At 42.7% G+C, this 13,896-nt stretch overlaps 1 protein-coding gene across 1 annotated transcript in view; it reads right to left on the bottom strand.

Annotated features, from left to right (window-relative positions):
• Window positions 1-13,896, bottom strand: part of fam117bb (family with sequence similarity 117 member Bb) — a 33,631-nt gene that overhangs the window by 9,666 nt on the left and 10,069 nt on the right. The window contains exon 3 of the mRNA XM_046845108.1: window positions 1,899-1,991. Within this exon, the coding sequence (XP_046701064.1) occupies window positions 1,899-1,991 (93 nt within the window). The remainder of the gene's footprint in view (window positions 1-1,898; window positions 1,992-13,896) is intronic.

Here is a 13,896-nt window from a genome sequence, read left to right as displayed (position 1 = left end):
AGAGTTCTGTTCTTCCACATGAGCAGTCTAAAATAAAGAAAGCACAGAGAAAGGCATGAGACCCCACGCAGCCAGCACGCTCTCCCTGCATTCTTCTTAGATTACCTTCAGCACCGTCACTACGCTGCACCTCACACACAAAAAAACAACAACAAAAAAAAACAGCTTAAACACAAGTGAACGTACAATTATTTAACCCCAGTCTCTTGGTCCCACGCAAAGCAAAAGTACATGCACACTCTCTTGCTCAGTGTCTTGCTACACAACCTCTTGCATGCATACTGAGGCGCAAGAGACAGTGTACGTTCGGAAATCAGATATCTGGCTGAAATGAAGTGCCTGGCTCACTTAATCAATAAATGAGTAATGGCAGGGAGTGGAGAAGCTAATGACACATTCGTGTAATCTCTTTGAGCTTTAGCACAATGGCCTGCAGAATCGCTAACTCCCAAAGACGTATTCTCGGGACAGCAGGCCTCAATAGATCTGTGTGGGCTTTGTGCATGTGTGCATGTGTGTGTGTGTGCGCGTGTGGCAGTGCAGAACAGGCCAGCGCTGGGTCAGGAGGAGAACTGCCGGCTGTGTCAGAGAGAAAAGCTGTATAGTTTGGAGTTTCACTACAGGGTGTGCGCGCATGTGCATGCATGCGTGTGTGTGCGCGTGAGAACACATCTGACCCAGTGACTGAGAGGGGAATGATTAACCCAATTGAAGCTGGATGTGAATGTGAAGCTGTGCACTCGGGGTATAGCAGTCAAGAAACGTAATGCGGGGCAAGGTCGTACATCGGGCAGATATTCCACCGCTTGCACAGGATGTGGAATTAATCAGCATTGTGACAAGAGGGGGAGGGAGGAACTCTTGGTGGAGAGACAGAGGAAGAGAAAAGAAGAAGAGAAATAAAACAGCAGAGAGCAAGAATGAAAGGCTGAATAGATCGAGCAGTTTATAAAGCTCCTATAGGGGCGTGGTTCACAATGTGGGGCTCGCAGACCCCCTGGAGCCTCTGATGTATAACCGGAGGATCCATGATTTTACCTCAAATCTTTTTAATGAGGTTCTATCCATGTAGCTCACTACCACGCACTGCCAAGGTTGTTAGAATTATTTTGGTCATGTAAGCTGAACGGGTTCAAATGTAATCCCAGTCAGAGAAAATAGTTTTAATAGGAGTCATTTTCAGTAAAAAAAAATAAAAAAAAAGACCGGACCAAATAAGGAAGGAAAAAACTGATAACTGATATAAATAATTTGATAATTAATTTACTGGCTATAAATTGATTGATTTAGTTTGATTTATTACGAATATTATGCCAAACCTACAGTTCTTATGTTTCAGTTTTTGCAAGACTTGTGAAGTCATGTGGATTGCTGTGTATTACTTCCTATCGTGTATTATTATTATTATTCCCACCGAGCTGGTGAGAAAGTTTGCAGTTCTTAGGTGAAGTGAGATGCCTCATTTTAATACTTGGTGGCTAAAAATATTGGACATGTATTAGTTATTCAGGGTTGTAGTAGTGAAAAGTTTTTTTTAAAAAGACATCTGGCAACAAAACTGTCAGACTGTTAGATGACGTTTATAAAACAATTCCATATTATCATCATAATGGAGTCCATTGAAAATTTTGCTAGTTCGGGAACCCTGGCTGGAGAAGGTGTGATGGGGGAAGAGCAGAGTTGTGAACACATCCGTATGGGAAGAGAGCCGTTATTATAATTTTAGATGACACCGTGCTGGTTGTGCCTCGCTGAACCCTTCTCTATTCTAATCCTGACACGGTCTCCTCCCAGCACGATGCTGTGCGTCTGCACCCCACTGAATGCTGGGAGATCAAGACAGAGCACCGGCCTGGTCCTGAATACAAGACAGTGGGGGAGGAGGAACGCATCCTGACCTCTTTAAGCTGGTCAGTGCTGCCCCAGGACGCTGAACGCTGGTGAGAACTCCGCCTCTTCTCCTCGTTTTCATCCGCCCAGGCACCGGGGGTCTGAGTGAGAGAGAGAGAGAGAGAGAGAGAGAGAGAGAGAGAGAGAGAGAGAGAGAGAAATCAGTACATATGGAACACAAGTTTACAACATAGCAAACATTTATATTCTCCAAATTTGACAACATCTGCACAATCTCAATGCTGTGTATATAAACTCGCACTGATACATCAACTGCTTGGGTAACACACTGTCATAAAACAGCACGCAACCGCCTTAGTTCACTGAACAAGAGCAATCACATTCTGTAGGTTCACACACATGTTCATGCTCCTCAAATATGCCTCAGAGTTTTGCCTTAAAAATGTTTAACACCCTGTGTCAGTTTCAAGACCATTTCCATAGGTCAATCCTTCACATCCTTCACATAAAACCTACACATAGTCATGTTCTTGAACAGGAGTGATACCAAAAACACACACAACCAAAGTCCTCTAAAAATATGTAAAACCTACACAATTCTTATATACACCAAAGTGTATATACACACAGCGGTAAACTCACCAGTGCACCTACCAGCATTTTTTGGGGGGGAAAGTAGACCCTAATAAACCCAGAGAAAACACTAGGGAGAACATATGAAATTCCACACAGACAGTTCCTTGAGTTCGGGATTAAATCAAAAACCCTTGAACCGAGAGGCTGGGTTACAACAGTAACACCACAGAATAGCCTGAGAATATAGAAGTTATGTGCTGGCTGGTTTTATGATATTTAAGAGTGAAAGAAGGAGACTAAGGTGTTGGCAGGTTACAGTGTAGCTAGACAGCATCGGATGGTGGTCTGTAGAATGGCTTTGGAGGTGAAGAAGAGGAGGAGTGTGAGGACCGAAAAAAGAATAAGATGGTGGAAACTGAAGGAGGAAGACTGTAGTGTGAGATTCATAGAAGAGGTCAGACAGGGGCTCGGTGGTGCTGAAGAGGTGCGGGATGATTGGGCAACTACTGCAGAAGTGATAAAGGAGACAGCTAGAAAGGTACTTGGTGAGATCTCTGAAGACAAAGAGACCTGGTGGTGGAATGAGGAAGTGCAGGAGGGCATAAGGAAAAAGAGGTTGGCGAAACAGAATTGGGATCGACAGAGAGATGAGAAAAGTAGGCGGGAGTACAAGGAGATGCGGAGGTATGTTGATGTAGAAGTATAATAAAGTTCAGAAGAAGTTGCATTGTATGTTTGTGGATTTAGTGAAAGCATACGACAGGGTGCAGAGAGAGGAGTTGTGGTATTGTATGAGGAAGTCAGGTGTGTCAGAGAAGTATGTGAGGGTGGTGCAGGACATGTATGAGGACAGTGTGACAGCAGTGAAGTGTGCAGTAGGAACGACAGCCTGGTTCAAGGTGGAGGTTGGACTGCATCAAGGATCGGATCTGAGCCCTTTCCTGTTTGCAGTAATTATGGACAGGTTGACAGACAAGGTCAGACAGGAGTCTCTGTGGACTATGATGATTGCGGATGATATTGTGATTTGTGGTGAGAGTAGGGAGCAGGTGGAGATGAGCCTGAAGAGGTAGAGGTACGTGCTGGAGAGAAGGGGAATGAAAGTCATTAGGAGTAAGATAGAATGAGAGCGAGGAAAGTGGAGTGGTAGAGAAGGTGGAGGAGTTGAGGTACCTGGGGTCAACAATGCAATGTAATGGAGAGTGTGTTGGAGAAGTGAAAAAAAGAGTGCAGGCAGGGTGGAGTGGGTAGAGAAGAGTGGCAGGAGTGATAGAAGGGTATCTGCAAGAGTGAAAGGTAAAGTTTATAGGGCTGTGGTGAGACCTGCGATGATGTTTGGTTTAGAGACAGTGGCATTGAGTAAAAGACAGGAGGTGGAGCTGGAGGTAATAGAGCTGAAGATGTTGAGATTTTCAATTGAAGTGACGAGGATGGACAGGATTAGAAATTAGTTCATTAGAGGGACTGCACATGTTAGACATTTTGGAGACATGTGCAGAGGAGGGACATGGGGTATATCGGTAAGAGAATGCTGAGGATAGAGCCGCCAATAAGGAGGAAAAGAGGAAGCACAAGGAGAAGTTTTATGGATGTGGTGAGGGAAGACATGCAGGTAGTTGGTTTGAAAGAGGCAGATGTAGAGGACAGGGGGGTATGAAGACAGATGATCCGCTGTGGCGACCACTAATGGGAGCAGCTGAAAGAAGTAGTAGTAGTGCTGGCTGGTTTTATGCGTTTCAGAAGCAGCATATTAGCTTTCACATGACGATGGTTGCTGTGGAGAAGCATGCTGGTAGGCAGGAATTTGGCAAAACTTGGAACAGAATGGGAGAAAAATGTAAAACCTATACAAAGAAACAGGAATGTCTGCTGACCATCAATAATGTATTCGAGTAAAGTAAAGTTACAGAGTAAAAAGGTGTGGTGGTGTCATAGTAGAAGCGTGGTTCACTGCGATTTCGAGACAAAGTTCTACAATCTTCAGTTCACGTTCTTTGGATGGAAACAATCTAGGACAGTATTGCATCAGTAAGTATGAGCGAAGTTATTTTTTTGTTTGATTGTTATCACAGGCTGTTATATTTGCAGGTTGGCTTGCTAGATGATGAAGTTACGCTAGTTTCGTCAAGCTTCTCACAGCAACCTGAACATTCAGCTTATCTTCAAAAAAAAGGGCTGGGCACGGCATAACTCGGTGTTCCTATGTAGTATTGTTTGGGGTAAAAAGTCACACCAGCCTGGGCCTGTAGAACCGGCCGCGGACACCCACAGACACGGTACAAGCGCACTCGTGCATGCGCGCACACAAACATCCAACGTATAATTTAAACACACTATAGACCCTGATCGTACACAGTTAAACCTTTTTTTACACAGGATAATTACAGCAAACGTTAAACAGAGCACACACCTGTGACGCCGTCTGACACACACAAAAACACGCTGAATGAGAGCAATTTGCCTGCAGTGCGAAAGGAAGAACATCAAGGACGGTAACGCACCACACACTTGCCTGCAGCGGCCAATCAGAACAGAGTTTATGGGAACGACTCTTTGCGGTATATCTGAACCACAAAGAAGGCTCAGATTTTAAACAAAGCTCGTGTGTGTGTGTGTGTGTTGTAGTTTATGTGCACAGCTGAGAGTAACACGAGACCATCTTGGCCTTGCAGAAGTGAGGGACTTTACATTTTCATTTAGGCCACATCCTCAAACGCAGCTTCCAGTGATTTCTTGCATCATAGCGCAGAAGGAGCAAGTCAAAGTACATAACTACATAATTGCCAATACTTCTTCTCTCACGCAGATGCGTACACTAACGTGACGTGGAAAGTTTTAGTCTTGCTCTAGTCTTCCCCCTCCCCAAGCCACAGTTCCGTGTGCTTTAGACAGTAATGCACCCACAGTTCACCTGGTATCACTCCCTCTCCGGGTGAACACGGCATGGCCTCACGCCATACATGCAATCCGATAACGACCAGGCCTGACAAGCCCATGCAGACACGCAGAAAAAAAAAAAAAAAAAAATCACCACAGGAGACGCGCATACCACTCATATCTACCTCAAAATGAAAAGAAATCGAGACATGCACAGAGGGCACCACTATAAAATCCGACAGCTGTTGCTCTGTACGGTTATAGGAGATGTGCAGACCTGCAGTAACTACAGGGGTATTAAGTTGATCAGTCACACCATGAAGTTATGGGAAAGAGTAGTGGAAGCCAGGCTGAGAGAAGAGGTGACCATCTGTGAGCAACAGTATGGTTTCATGCCGAGGAAGAGCACCACAGATGCCATATTTGCTTTGAGAATGTTGATGGAGAAGTATAGAGAAGGACAGAAGGAATTGCATTGTGTATTTGTGGATTTAGAAGGCGTCGACAGGGTGCCAAGAGAGGAGTTGTGGTACTGTATGAGGAAGTCAGGTGTGTCGGAGAAGTATGTAAGGGTGGTGCAGGACATGTATGAGGACAGTGTGACGGCAGTGAAGTGTGCAGTAGGTACGACAGACTGGTTTAGAGTGAAGGTTGGACTGCATCAAGGATCGGCCCTGAGCCCTTTCCTGTTTGCAGTGGTGATGGACAGGTTGACGGACGAGGTCAGACAGGAGTCTCCCTGGACTATGATGTTTGCGGATGATATTGTGATTTGTTGTGAGAGTAGGGAGCAGGTTGAGAAGAGCCTGGAGAGGTGGAGATATGCACTGGAGAGAAGGGGAATGAAACTCAGTAGGAGTAAGACAGAGTACATGTGTGTGAATGAGAGGGAGGGCAGTGGAGTGGTGCGGTTGCAGGAGAAGAGCTTCAGAAGGTGGAGGAATTCAGGTACCTGGGTTCAACAGTGCAAAGTAATGGAGAGTGTGTTAGAGAAGTGAAGAAAAGAGTGCAGGCAGGGTGGAGTGGGTGGAGAAGAGTGACAGGAGTGATTTGTGATAGTAGGGTATCTGCAAAATTGAAAGGGAAAGTTTATAGGACTGTGGTGAGACCTGCGATGTTGTATGGTTTAGAGACAGTGGCATTGAGTAAAAGACAGGAGGTGGAGCTGGAGGTAGCAGAGCTAAAGATGTTGAGGTTTTCGTTGGGAGTGACGAGGATGGATAAGATTAGAAATGAGTTTATTAGAGGGACAGCGCATGTAGGATGTTTTGGTGACAAGGTGAGGAGGCGAGATTGAGATGGTTTGGACATGTGCAGAGGAAGGACATAAATTATATTGGTAGAAGAATGCTGAGGATGGAGCCACCAGGTAGGAGGAAAAGAGGAAGGCCAAAAAGGAGGTTCATGGATGTGGTGAGGGAAGACATGCAGGTAGTTGGTGTAAAAGAGGCAGATGTAGAGGACAGGGTGGTGTGGAGACGGATGATCCGCTGTGGCGACCCCTAATGGGAGCAGCCGAAAGAAGAAGAAGAAGAAGAAGAAGAAGAAGTTGCTCTGTACGGTTATGCTAGATCCCATTGATAACTAGCGTCATCTCTTCAGCTACTTCACACTTAAACACTACATTCATTCTTCACATAGATAAGAGAAGATAGAGCAAACTATTCCTATGTGGGCACAGGAACCACATACAAGGAATATCTACTCTTACTTTTCAGCTAATTAAACATTAATATACTGCTGTATTACCTCATTATTTTTCAGGGACTGCATTACACACACCACTGTGTTCTAGATCAGTGGTCCCCAAACGTTTTTGCGACACGGACCGGATTAATGTGGGACAATATTTTCACGGACCGGCCTTTAAGGTGTGGTGGATAAATACAACAAAATAAAATGATACGACATACGGCATAAAAACTGGTATTTTTTAAATATAGTAATTAACGTGAATCCACTGTGTTGTTTTTTTGTACATTTTGTTAGCATGGGGGTTTCAATTTAGCGGTAATGTATTATGTGTTAGATGCCGGAGCCCCTTTAAGAAGGTAGAGGGTGGAGGTAAGACATGTGACCGAGGCATCATGACATGCATCAAGAGTGAGTCATAAACAGATGTGGCGGAGAGAATCCGGTAATTTTCCAAAAGAAAACATCGCTCAGAATAAGATAATAAATAAAATGGAAATAATGGAAGTGTAACAGACTTTATTATAAGTTATGTATTCTTTCCGTGCGGCTCGGTACCAATTGACCCATGGACCAGTGCCGGTCTGCAGCCCGGGAGTTGGGGACCACTGTTCTAGATAAAAAAGTCTGAATAACCAGCTTTCATTTCATGTCATTGGTATTACTTTTGTCTCATGAACAGAATTAAGAGATCCAGAGATCTTAATTGATATGACAACATAACCCCAAAGCAAATGGAAACTCTAACTATGTTTACTAAATGATGAAATCCCCTTCAGATAAAGTATCTTCCAGTTTTCTTCTCTCACCCTGAGATTTATGCAGCTTTTTGAAACATGTAAATTTCTGTCCCTTTTTCTACAGCAGCAGTGGTTGTGCATGTAAATCGAGTGAAGCAACATTCAGACCCAGCAGCATGCTGAACAGCTGTAACAAAGCTCAGACCAGCACAAGTCAAAATCCTTTTCATTTGGGTATTAATACTGCCCTGAAACCCAACAGTCCTGGAGAATAGCCACAGTGCCTCATATACACACACCCCTACCTTTCTTCTACCGCTTTCTTGAGAAGTTCATAAGTGTGAACATTTCCCACACAGTGAGTTCCTTATAAAAATATAGCCTTCATCTCCTACACACGCACACCCTTGCAGAGTGAACCCGATCAGCAAAGTCGTTCATCAGCGAGACATGTTGACACACTTTTCTTTGGCCTTGCTTGTTGCAAATCATGACAAACACGCAGTGAGGCTCATCCTGTCATCCTTAACCAGATCTGTTTGTGAATAGCACAGAGACAAGCCCGGATGTGTCTCAATACTCCAACAAACTTAATAGATCAGCTGACTGCAACACCCCATGGCTGAGAGGAGCGTGTGAACTAATATTATTTGCTGCTACTGCAAAAAAACCAAAAAAAAAACATCCATATTAATCTTTATTGCTAGGATGTGAATGAAATACTGAGATACACAGACTCATGGAGCACAACTTCTCTCTTTTACCTGTTGATGGAGGTGCCAGAAGGATTCTACTCTACCTAAAGAGAGCAATACAATATTGTTAGGAATGCACCGAATATTCGGCCACCGAAAATTTTCGGCCGAAAAGACTTTGATCACCGAAAAAACACGGCCGAAACAGTTTGTTGTGATGACGCAAACAGAAACCTCTGCCTGCACGTGCATGTCTAAAACAACATGTCTGCGGTGTGGACGTATTTCAGTATATCTGAGAAAGACCCACGGATAGTGATTTGCAAAACATGTAATGACGAAATTTCGTCTGCAAAAACTTTCTCCACGTCGGGTTTTATTTGAAATCCAAACATCCGATCGCTATGCTGAATATCAGAGTACCGCAAACGCACAGAAAAGCAAAACCACCCCGAGCATGCGCACTCCGTCTGTGGTGGACGTTTTTGAAAAGGCAGGAAGTTTCGCAGTGATGTTGTTGTGTTGTATCTTTAAGCAGTTGCACTTGTTCTAAATGAACTTTGTTTTTATGAAAGAACATATTTAATTGTACAACCTTTCAGCAGGCCAGAGGGTCTGTACATTATTATTTAATGTACACATGAGTGCATTAAAGTTAAACATTTAAGACTAAATTAATTTATTTTATCCTGTGCATTGTTGCAATGTGCTATAAATAAATATTTTAATAATTTGTAATTGATTAATTCTTTGAAACCTTAATAATAATTTATGCAATTGAAATGTCTTGATTTTAGTAAGGTTAGTACACAGTCATAGCCATAAATGCAATGGTAATAATAATTGCCATAATTTCTTTCGGTGTTTCGTTTTTTTCCGTTTTTGGCCTTGCTTTCCTCTTTTTCGGTTTTCGGTTTCGGCCAAGAATTTTTATTTCGGTGCATCCCTAAATATTGTAGAGTTTTTGTCCTTTAAGCCATTCAGCTCCCTCTCCCTTTTATTTGTACATCCTACTCAAAAGGATCAGGTTCCAAAGCACCATCATCTTTGATGCTAACACTATATCACCGTCGTTCTTATGGAGTGCTAAAAACACTCGAGCCGACACTCGGATGTAACTCATCGCAATCGTGGCATATAGATGCAATGCATTCTGGAACTTTAAATCCAACGTTTTTGCTTTCAACGGCAAAAAAAACTGAAACCGACACCTCATGGCTGAGATATTTTATGAGATACGAGATGTTCACAAACTGCTAATCACTTCAAAAATATAATCAACACAAACATATTCAGTGTTTCCTAAAGGAACATTTAATTAGACGCAATAAACATTTTTCATTTTCATGCAGAGCCAATTAGCATTTTTTACAGCTATTCTCATCACTCACTATTAAATCCTCTCCGAATTTTCACACACACTTTTCTCTGCCAGTGACCTTGTCCCATATTTTTACTTTTTTTTTTACACTGCACTCCTGTTTTCTTAATTCTCATATTTCTGTTTTTTCCCCCACCACTCTGTCTTACTCCCCGTGGACGTCCTCTGTCTGATAGCGCTGCTTCACTCTCTTCCTGTGTGCATGTATCTGTGTACTCTCTGCTGAACTCATCTTGTGAGAACCACATGTCCACAATATGAAAACTTCCAAAAGGAACACCAACCTTATTTTTTATTTCAACTGATCAGCCTCTTTTTTTTTTACTGATCTCCATAATCTATAAGAAACTAGTTCTTCATGAAGCACTAAAAGAGCCCAAATATTCGAAGCATGGCGAATGTCAGTGGTAGTTTTGTGCGGAGCGTAGTGACAATAATGCCTTGTTCAATGAAATGTCCCATCTAGGTAGTAATGCAGGTGTGTTTTGTAAAGGTTGTGACCCAGTGGGATCCCTTGCATAGGTTGGCACACTTCCAATCTAAAGAAACCAAAGCCCTTGCTGACTTCCTCTATTTGCCCACACTAGAAATGCAGGGCTAAACAACTTTTTTTATTTTTTTCACACTGCAGGAGTTTGGTATTTTGTTATCTAAGTGCGCCAACGAGGTTAGGATTTAGGGATAAACATCGTTTGATGCCACAACATGGACTTTAGGTCTATAGATAGTGTGGGAGAAGATGGACAGAGGAGCACAAACCACACCCCTCTGTGGCACCTCTGATCGGCAGGAAATGTTATAAACTAGCAGACTAATGTTATCATGAGCGGAACGCACACTTACAAAAATAAAAAAGATGCTACAATACGACAGGCAGAAAACAACGACGCATCTAACCCTTGTATAAATACGCTACAACTTCCTGTCACACATTAACCACCATGTAAAAACCGTTTAAACTTTTGTCCCTCCATCGCCAACCCATTCTTTCATTCTTAGTTATGACAAAATCATAACCACTGAGGTTTATTTGCTCCGTAACCTATAATTTGAAGTTGCCCTACTAAATGTTCAAACGCAGTTTCTGTACACACAGCCGATCGAAGATGTTAAATATCGAATACGTTTTCTCTGTGGCCGCTGCTGTGACTCCTACGTGTGCGTGTGTGCGCACGCGTGTGTGTCGGCGAGCTCGTCTTTCAGTGCTTCTGTGCTGTGACTGCCTCCGTTGTGTGTGCAGTGCATGGCTGAGCTTCTGCGCTCCCGAGTCGTTCTTAGAGTCCAGGCCGAGCGCCAGACATCACTTCCTTCTTCCCACGATTTTAAGATTTCCAGCGTGGCTGCCTGGCCGAGCGCACAAGCACCGCTCTGTTCAGCAGCTGTGGCGACTTCACAGCGACACACACACTGCACAGAGCAAGGGGGAGCATCTGGCTGCTAGGACTGCCAAGACCACGACTGACGTGAGACAGGGTTACATACACGCTCTCGCACACACACTCCCTCACATACACATCGATGTCACTTGTGTTCCAGCTGTGCCATGGTTTCTAATGTGCTCCTCTGTCCCTGCTCCGTGCCCTTGATAGCCTTTCCACCTAAACTACAGCCAGCATGCACACTACAAATGGAATGAAAGATTTCAGATTTCTGAAATGGTCTATAAAGTTCTGATCAGATCTAGATATAAACAGAAGTGAAGAGTACACGTGGAATACAGTCAGTTAGATTTGCTTTTAATTTAGGACAGCAGGATGTGAAACTCCTCAAGCATCTGCATGAATTTCAGTTTTGATTCATTTCCATAAACTAATTTATATTATACATGCTGTTAATTACTTCAGTATTTTCTTTTTCATTAATAAATATTATAAAGCAATCTAATTTTAATATGTACAGTTGTTCTGAAATTTCCAGTAACTGGAAACTCCTGTTATGCAGTTTAACTCTTGCTTCAATACAACAAAACTTTTTTTTTAAATCTACAACCTCGATTCCAGGAAAATTGGGACGCTGTACAAAATGTTAATTTAAACAGAATGCATTTATTTTCTAATCTCATAAACCCATTTCATTTAGAGCTGAACACAGAAAACATTTCAAATGTTTAAACTGGGGAAATGTACCACTGTAACTGGTAAGGAAGAGCTATAGCTATAGAGGTTCTTAGAACAATAAAAGCGCACTAATAAAGTATGACTTTTACACTTGTACTTTTTTTTTATAGCATATGATGTAAGCGCATATAGTGATTCCACATTTGGGATTTGAAGCTGTGCATTGAAGAGTATAGTTGAAAAAGAATTGCAGGAATTTGGCATCCTGGAATGCAGCCTGATATTTTCTTCAAAATGTCTCTTAAATTTGACATTTAATTCTGTTCTGTTCTGCTCCCCCCCCCCAAAAAAAAAAAAGATTTCATGCCCTGGTGTAGAATCTTTCAAGCCATACACACAGTGCAGCAACAGCAAAGAATTGATCCTATTTTCCCCCTGATTCAGTGAACAGTGTGCTAAAGTTGAATGCAGTTACAGTTGAACTGTGCTGAGAGCAGATTATTAGAGAGACAATGAGCTCTTTATGTGCAGGCCATGCATTTAGGCTTGCTTTTGATGCCCAGGTCATGAGGAGAGGCCTGGGCTGTGATATAACGCTTGTACGCGAGTGGATACTTGAAAAGAAAGTTACGAATGGTGGTTAATAAATATAATGGTGGGAGAAAGAAAGTCAGTCAAAGAGAAACTCTTTGGGTGGAAATCGACACTCCCATGACTGTCTTACAAAAGCAAGAATAAAACAAGTATCAGCTTGGGCTACAGGTTGAGACCGATAATGGAGAAAAAAAAATAATAATACATTGCCAGTTGAAATATGGAAATGTCAAAATTTGCATTTCCTGTCATTTGCCTCTCCATATATTGCTGCATAAACACAAAAGGACATCTGTAAGGCTGCCCTGGCAAGCTCCCAACGTACATGTGTATAAGCCACATGATACAGAGAACGTTCTAGAAAACAGTTGAGGCACAAAAGAGCTATGATTCAATACTTCTGAGCAGTTTTCACACTGAGCCAACAGCTGCTGTGTAAAAGTGAGCCTGAGGTGAAATGCAGGGACCAGACCGGCAGCAGGAGAAAAAAACACTCTGTGCACAATCCCACCTTTTAAATCCAGTCTCCAACTTTGCCATGGCTTGCTTTGCTCCCACAGACAAATTTCCCTCAGTAGAACCATAATTCACACATGGCTTACTTTCTGTAGGCAGCAGAAGGTATGTCAATGCGAGAGGGCCAAGTTCACTGAGGGCCTTTTGGAACATACTAGAGACAGAAAATGGCAGCAATTTTCAGGCCGTCAGTCATGATGGGGGGATTAGCATGACAAAAAGCCTTTTCTTGTTAAAGGGCAACAAAGCTGGCTCTAAGACAGAGATGTACAGCGCACAGACACGGCATGGGACGTGGGTAGTCTGGTCAAAAGGCTTGGTTCTTTCTATTCTCCTCAGGTACTTTTTCCACTTTGAAGCCGAAATGTAATCCGACACAAATCGGACAGAGGCAGCCAAATCGTTATCACGATCGTATTTTTGTGTCATTTCAGAATGAATCCGCATTCAAATCAGTCTACATCTACATATCTGTCTTACGCGAGAACAGTCCTGAATTCTCAAAGATGTCTCTAACGTAAAGATATTGGTAGTAGCTCACACAGATGAGGCTTTGAGGTCATATTCTTCCTTTGTCTTGTTTAAGACTTCCTTAGTGACACACACACACACACACACACACACACACACACACACACACAGGCCTAATGTGTTTAGACAAAGCCTTTTGTGTCATGTGAAAGTATCCCAATAAAAACATCCCTAAAAAAATGTTTTGAGAGGATATGGATTTCTTCCCCAGAGTAAAAGCTGATGGAATTTCAAAAGAATTGTGTCTCTGAAATGAGCAAGATTTGAACTTTTGTTTTCAGGGCAAACGCTATTCTTAACAGCTGTCAGTGCACATGTCTGCTCAGGTTTCTGTATTAACGTAATTATGGTTGTGTGCAGCGAAATGACTTGTGGAAAGCTTGGCT

The sequence above is a fragment of the Silurus meridionalis genome, chromosome 3 (genome assembly GCF_014805685.1).
Source record: "Silurus meridionalis isolate SWU-2019-XX chromosome 3, ASM1480568v1, whole genome shotgun sequence".
Lineage (NCBI taxonomy): Eukaryota > Metazoa > Chordata > Actinopteri > Siluriformes > Siluridae > Silurus > Silurus meridionalis.
Note: the sequence above shows the minus strand (reverse complement) of the source record. Positions and strands in the feature narration are given on the sequence as shown.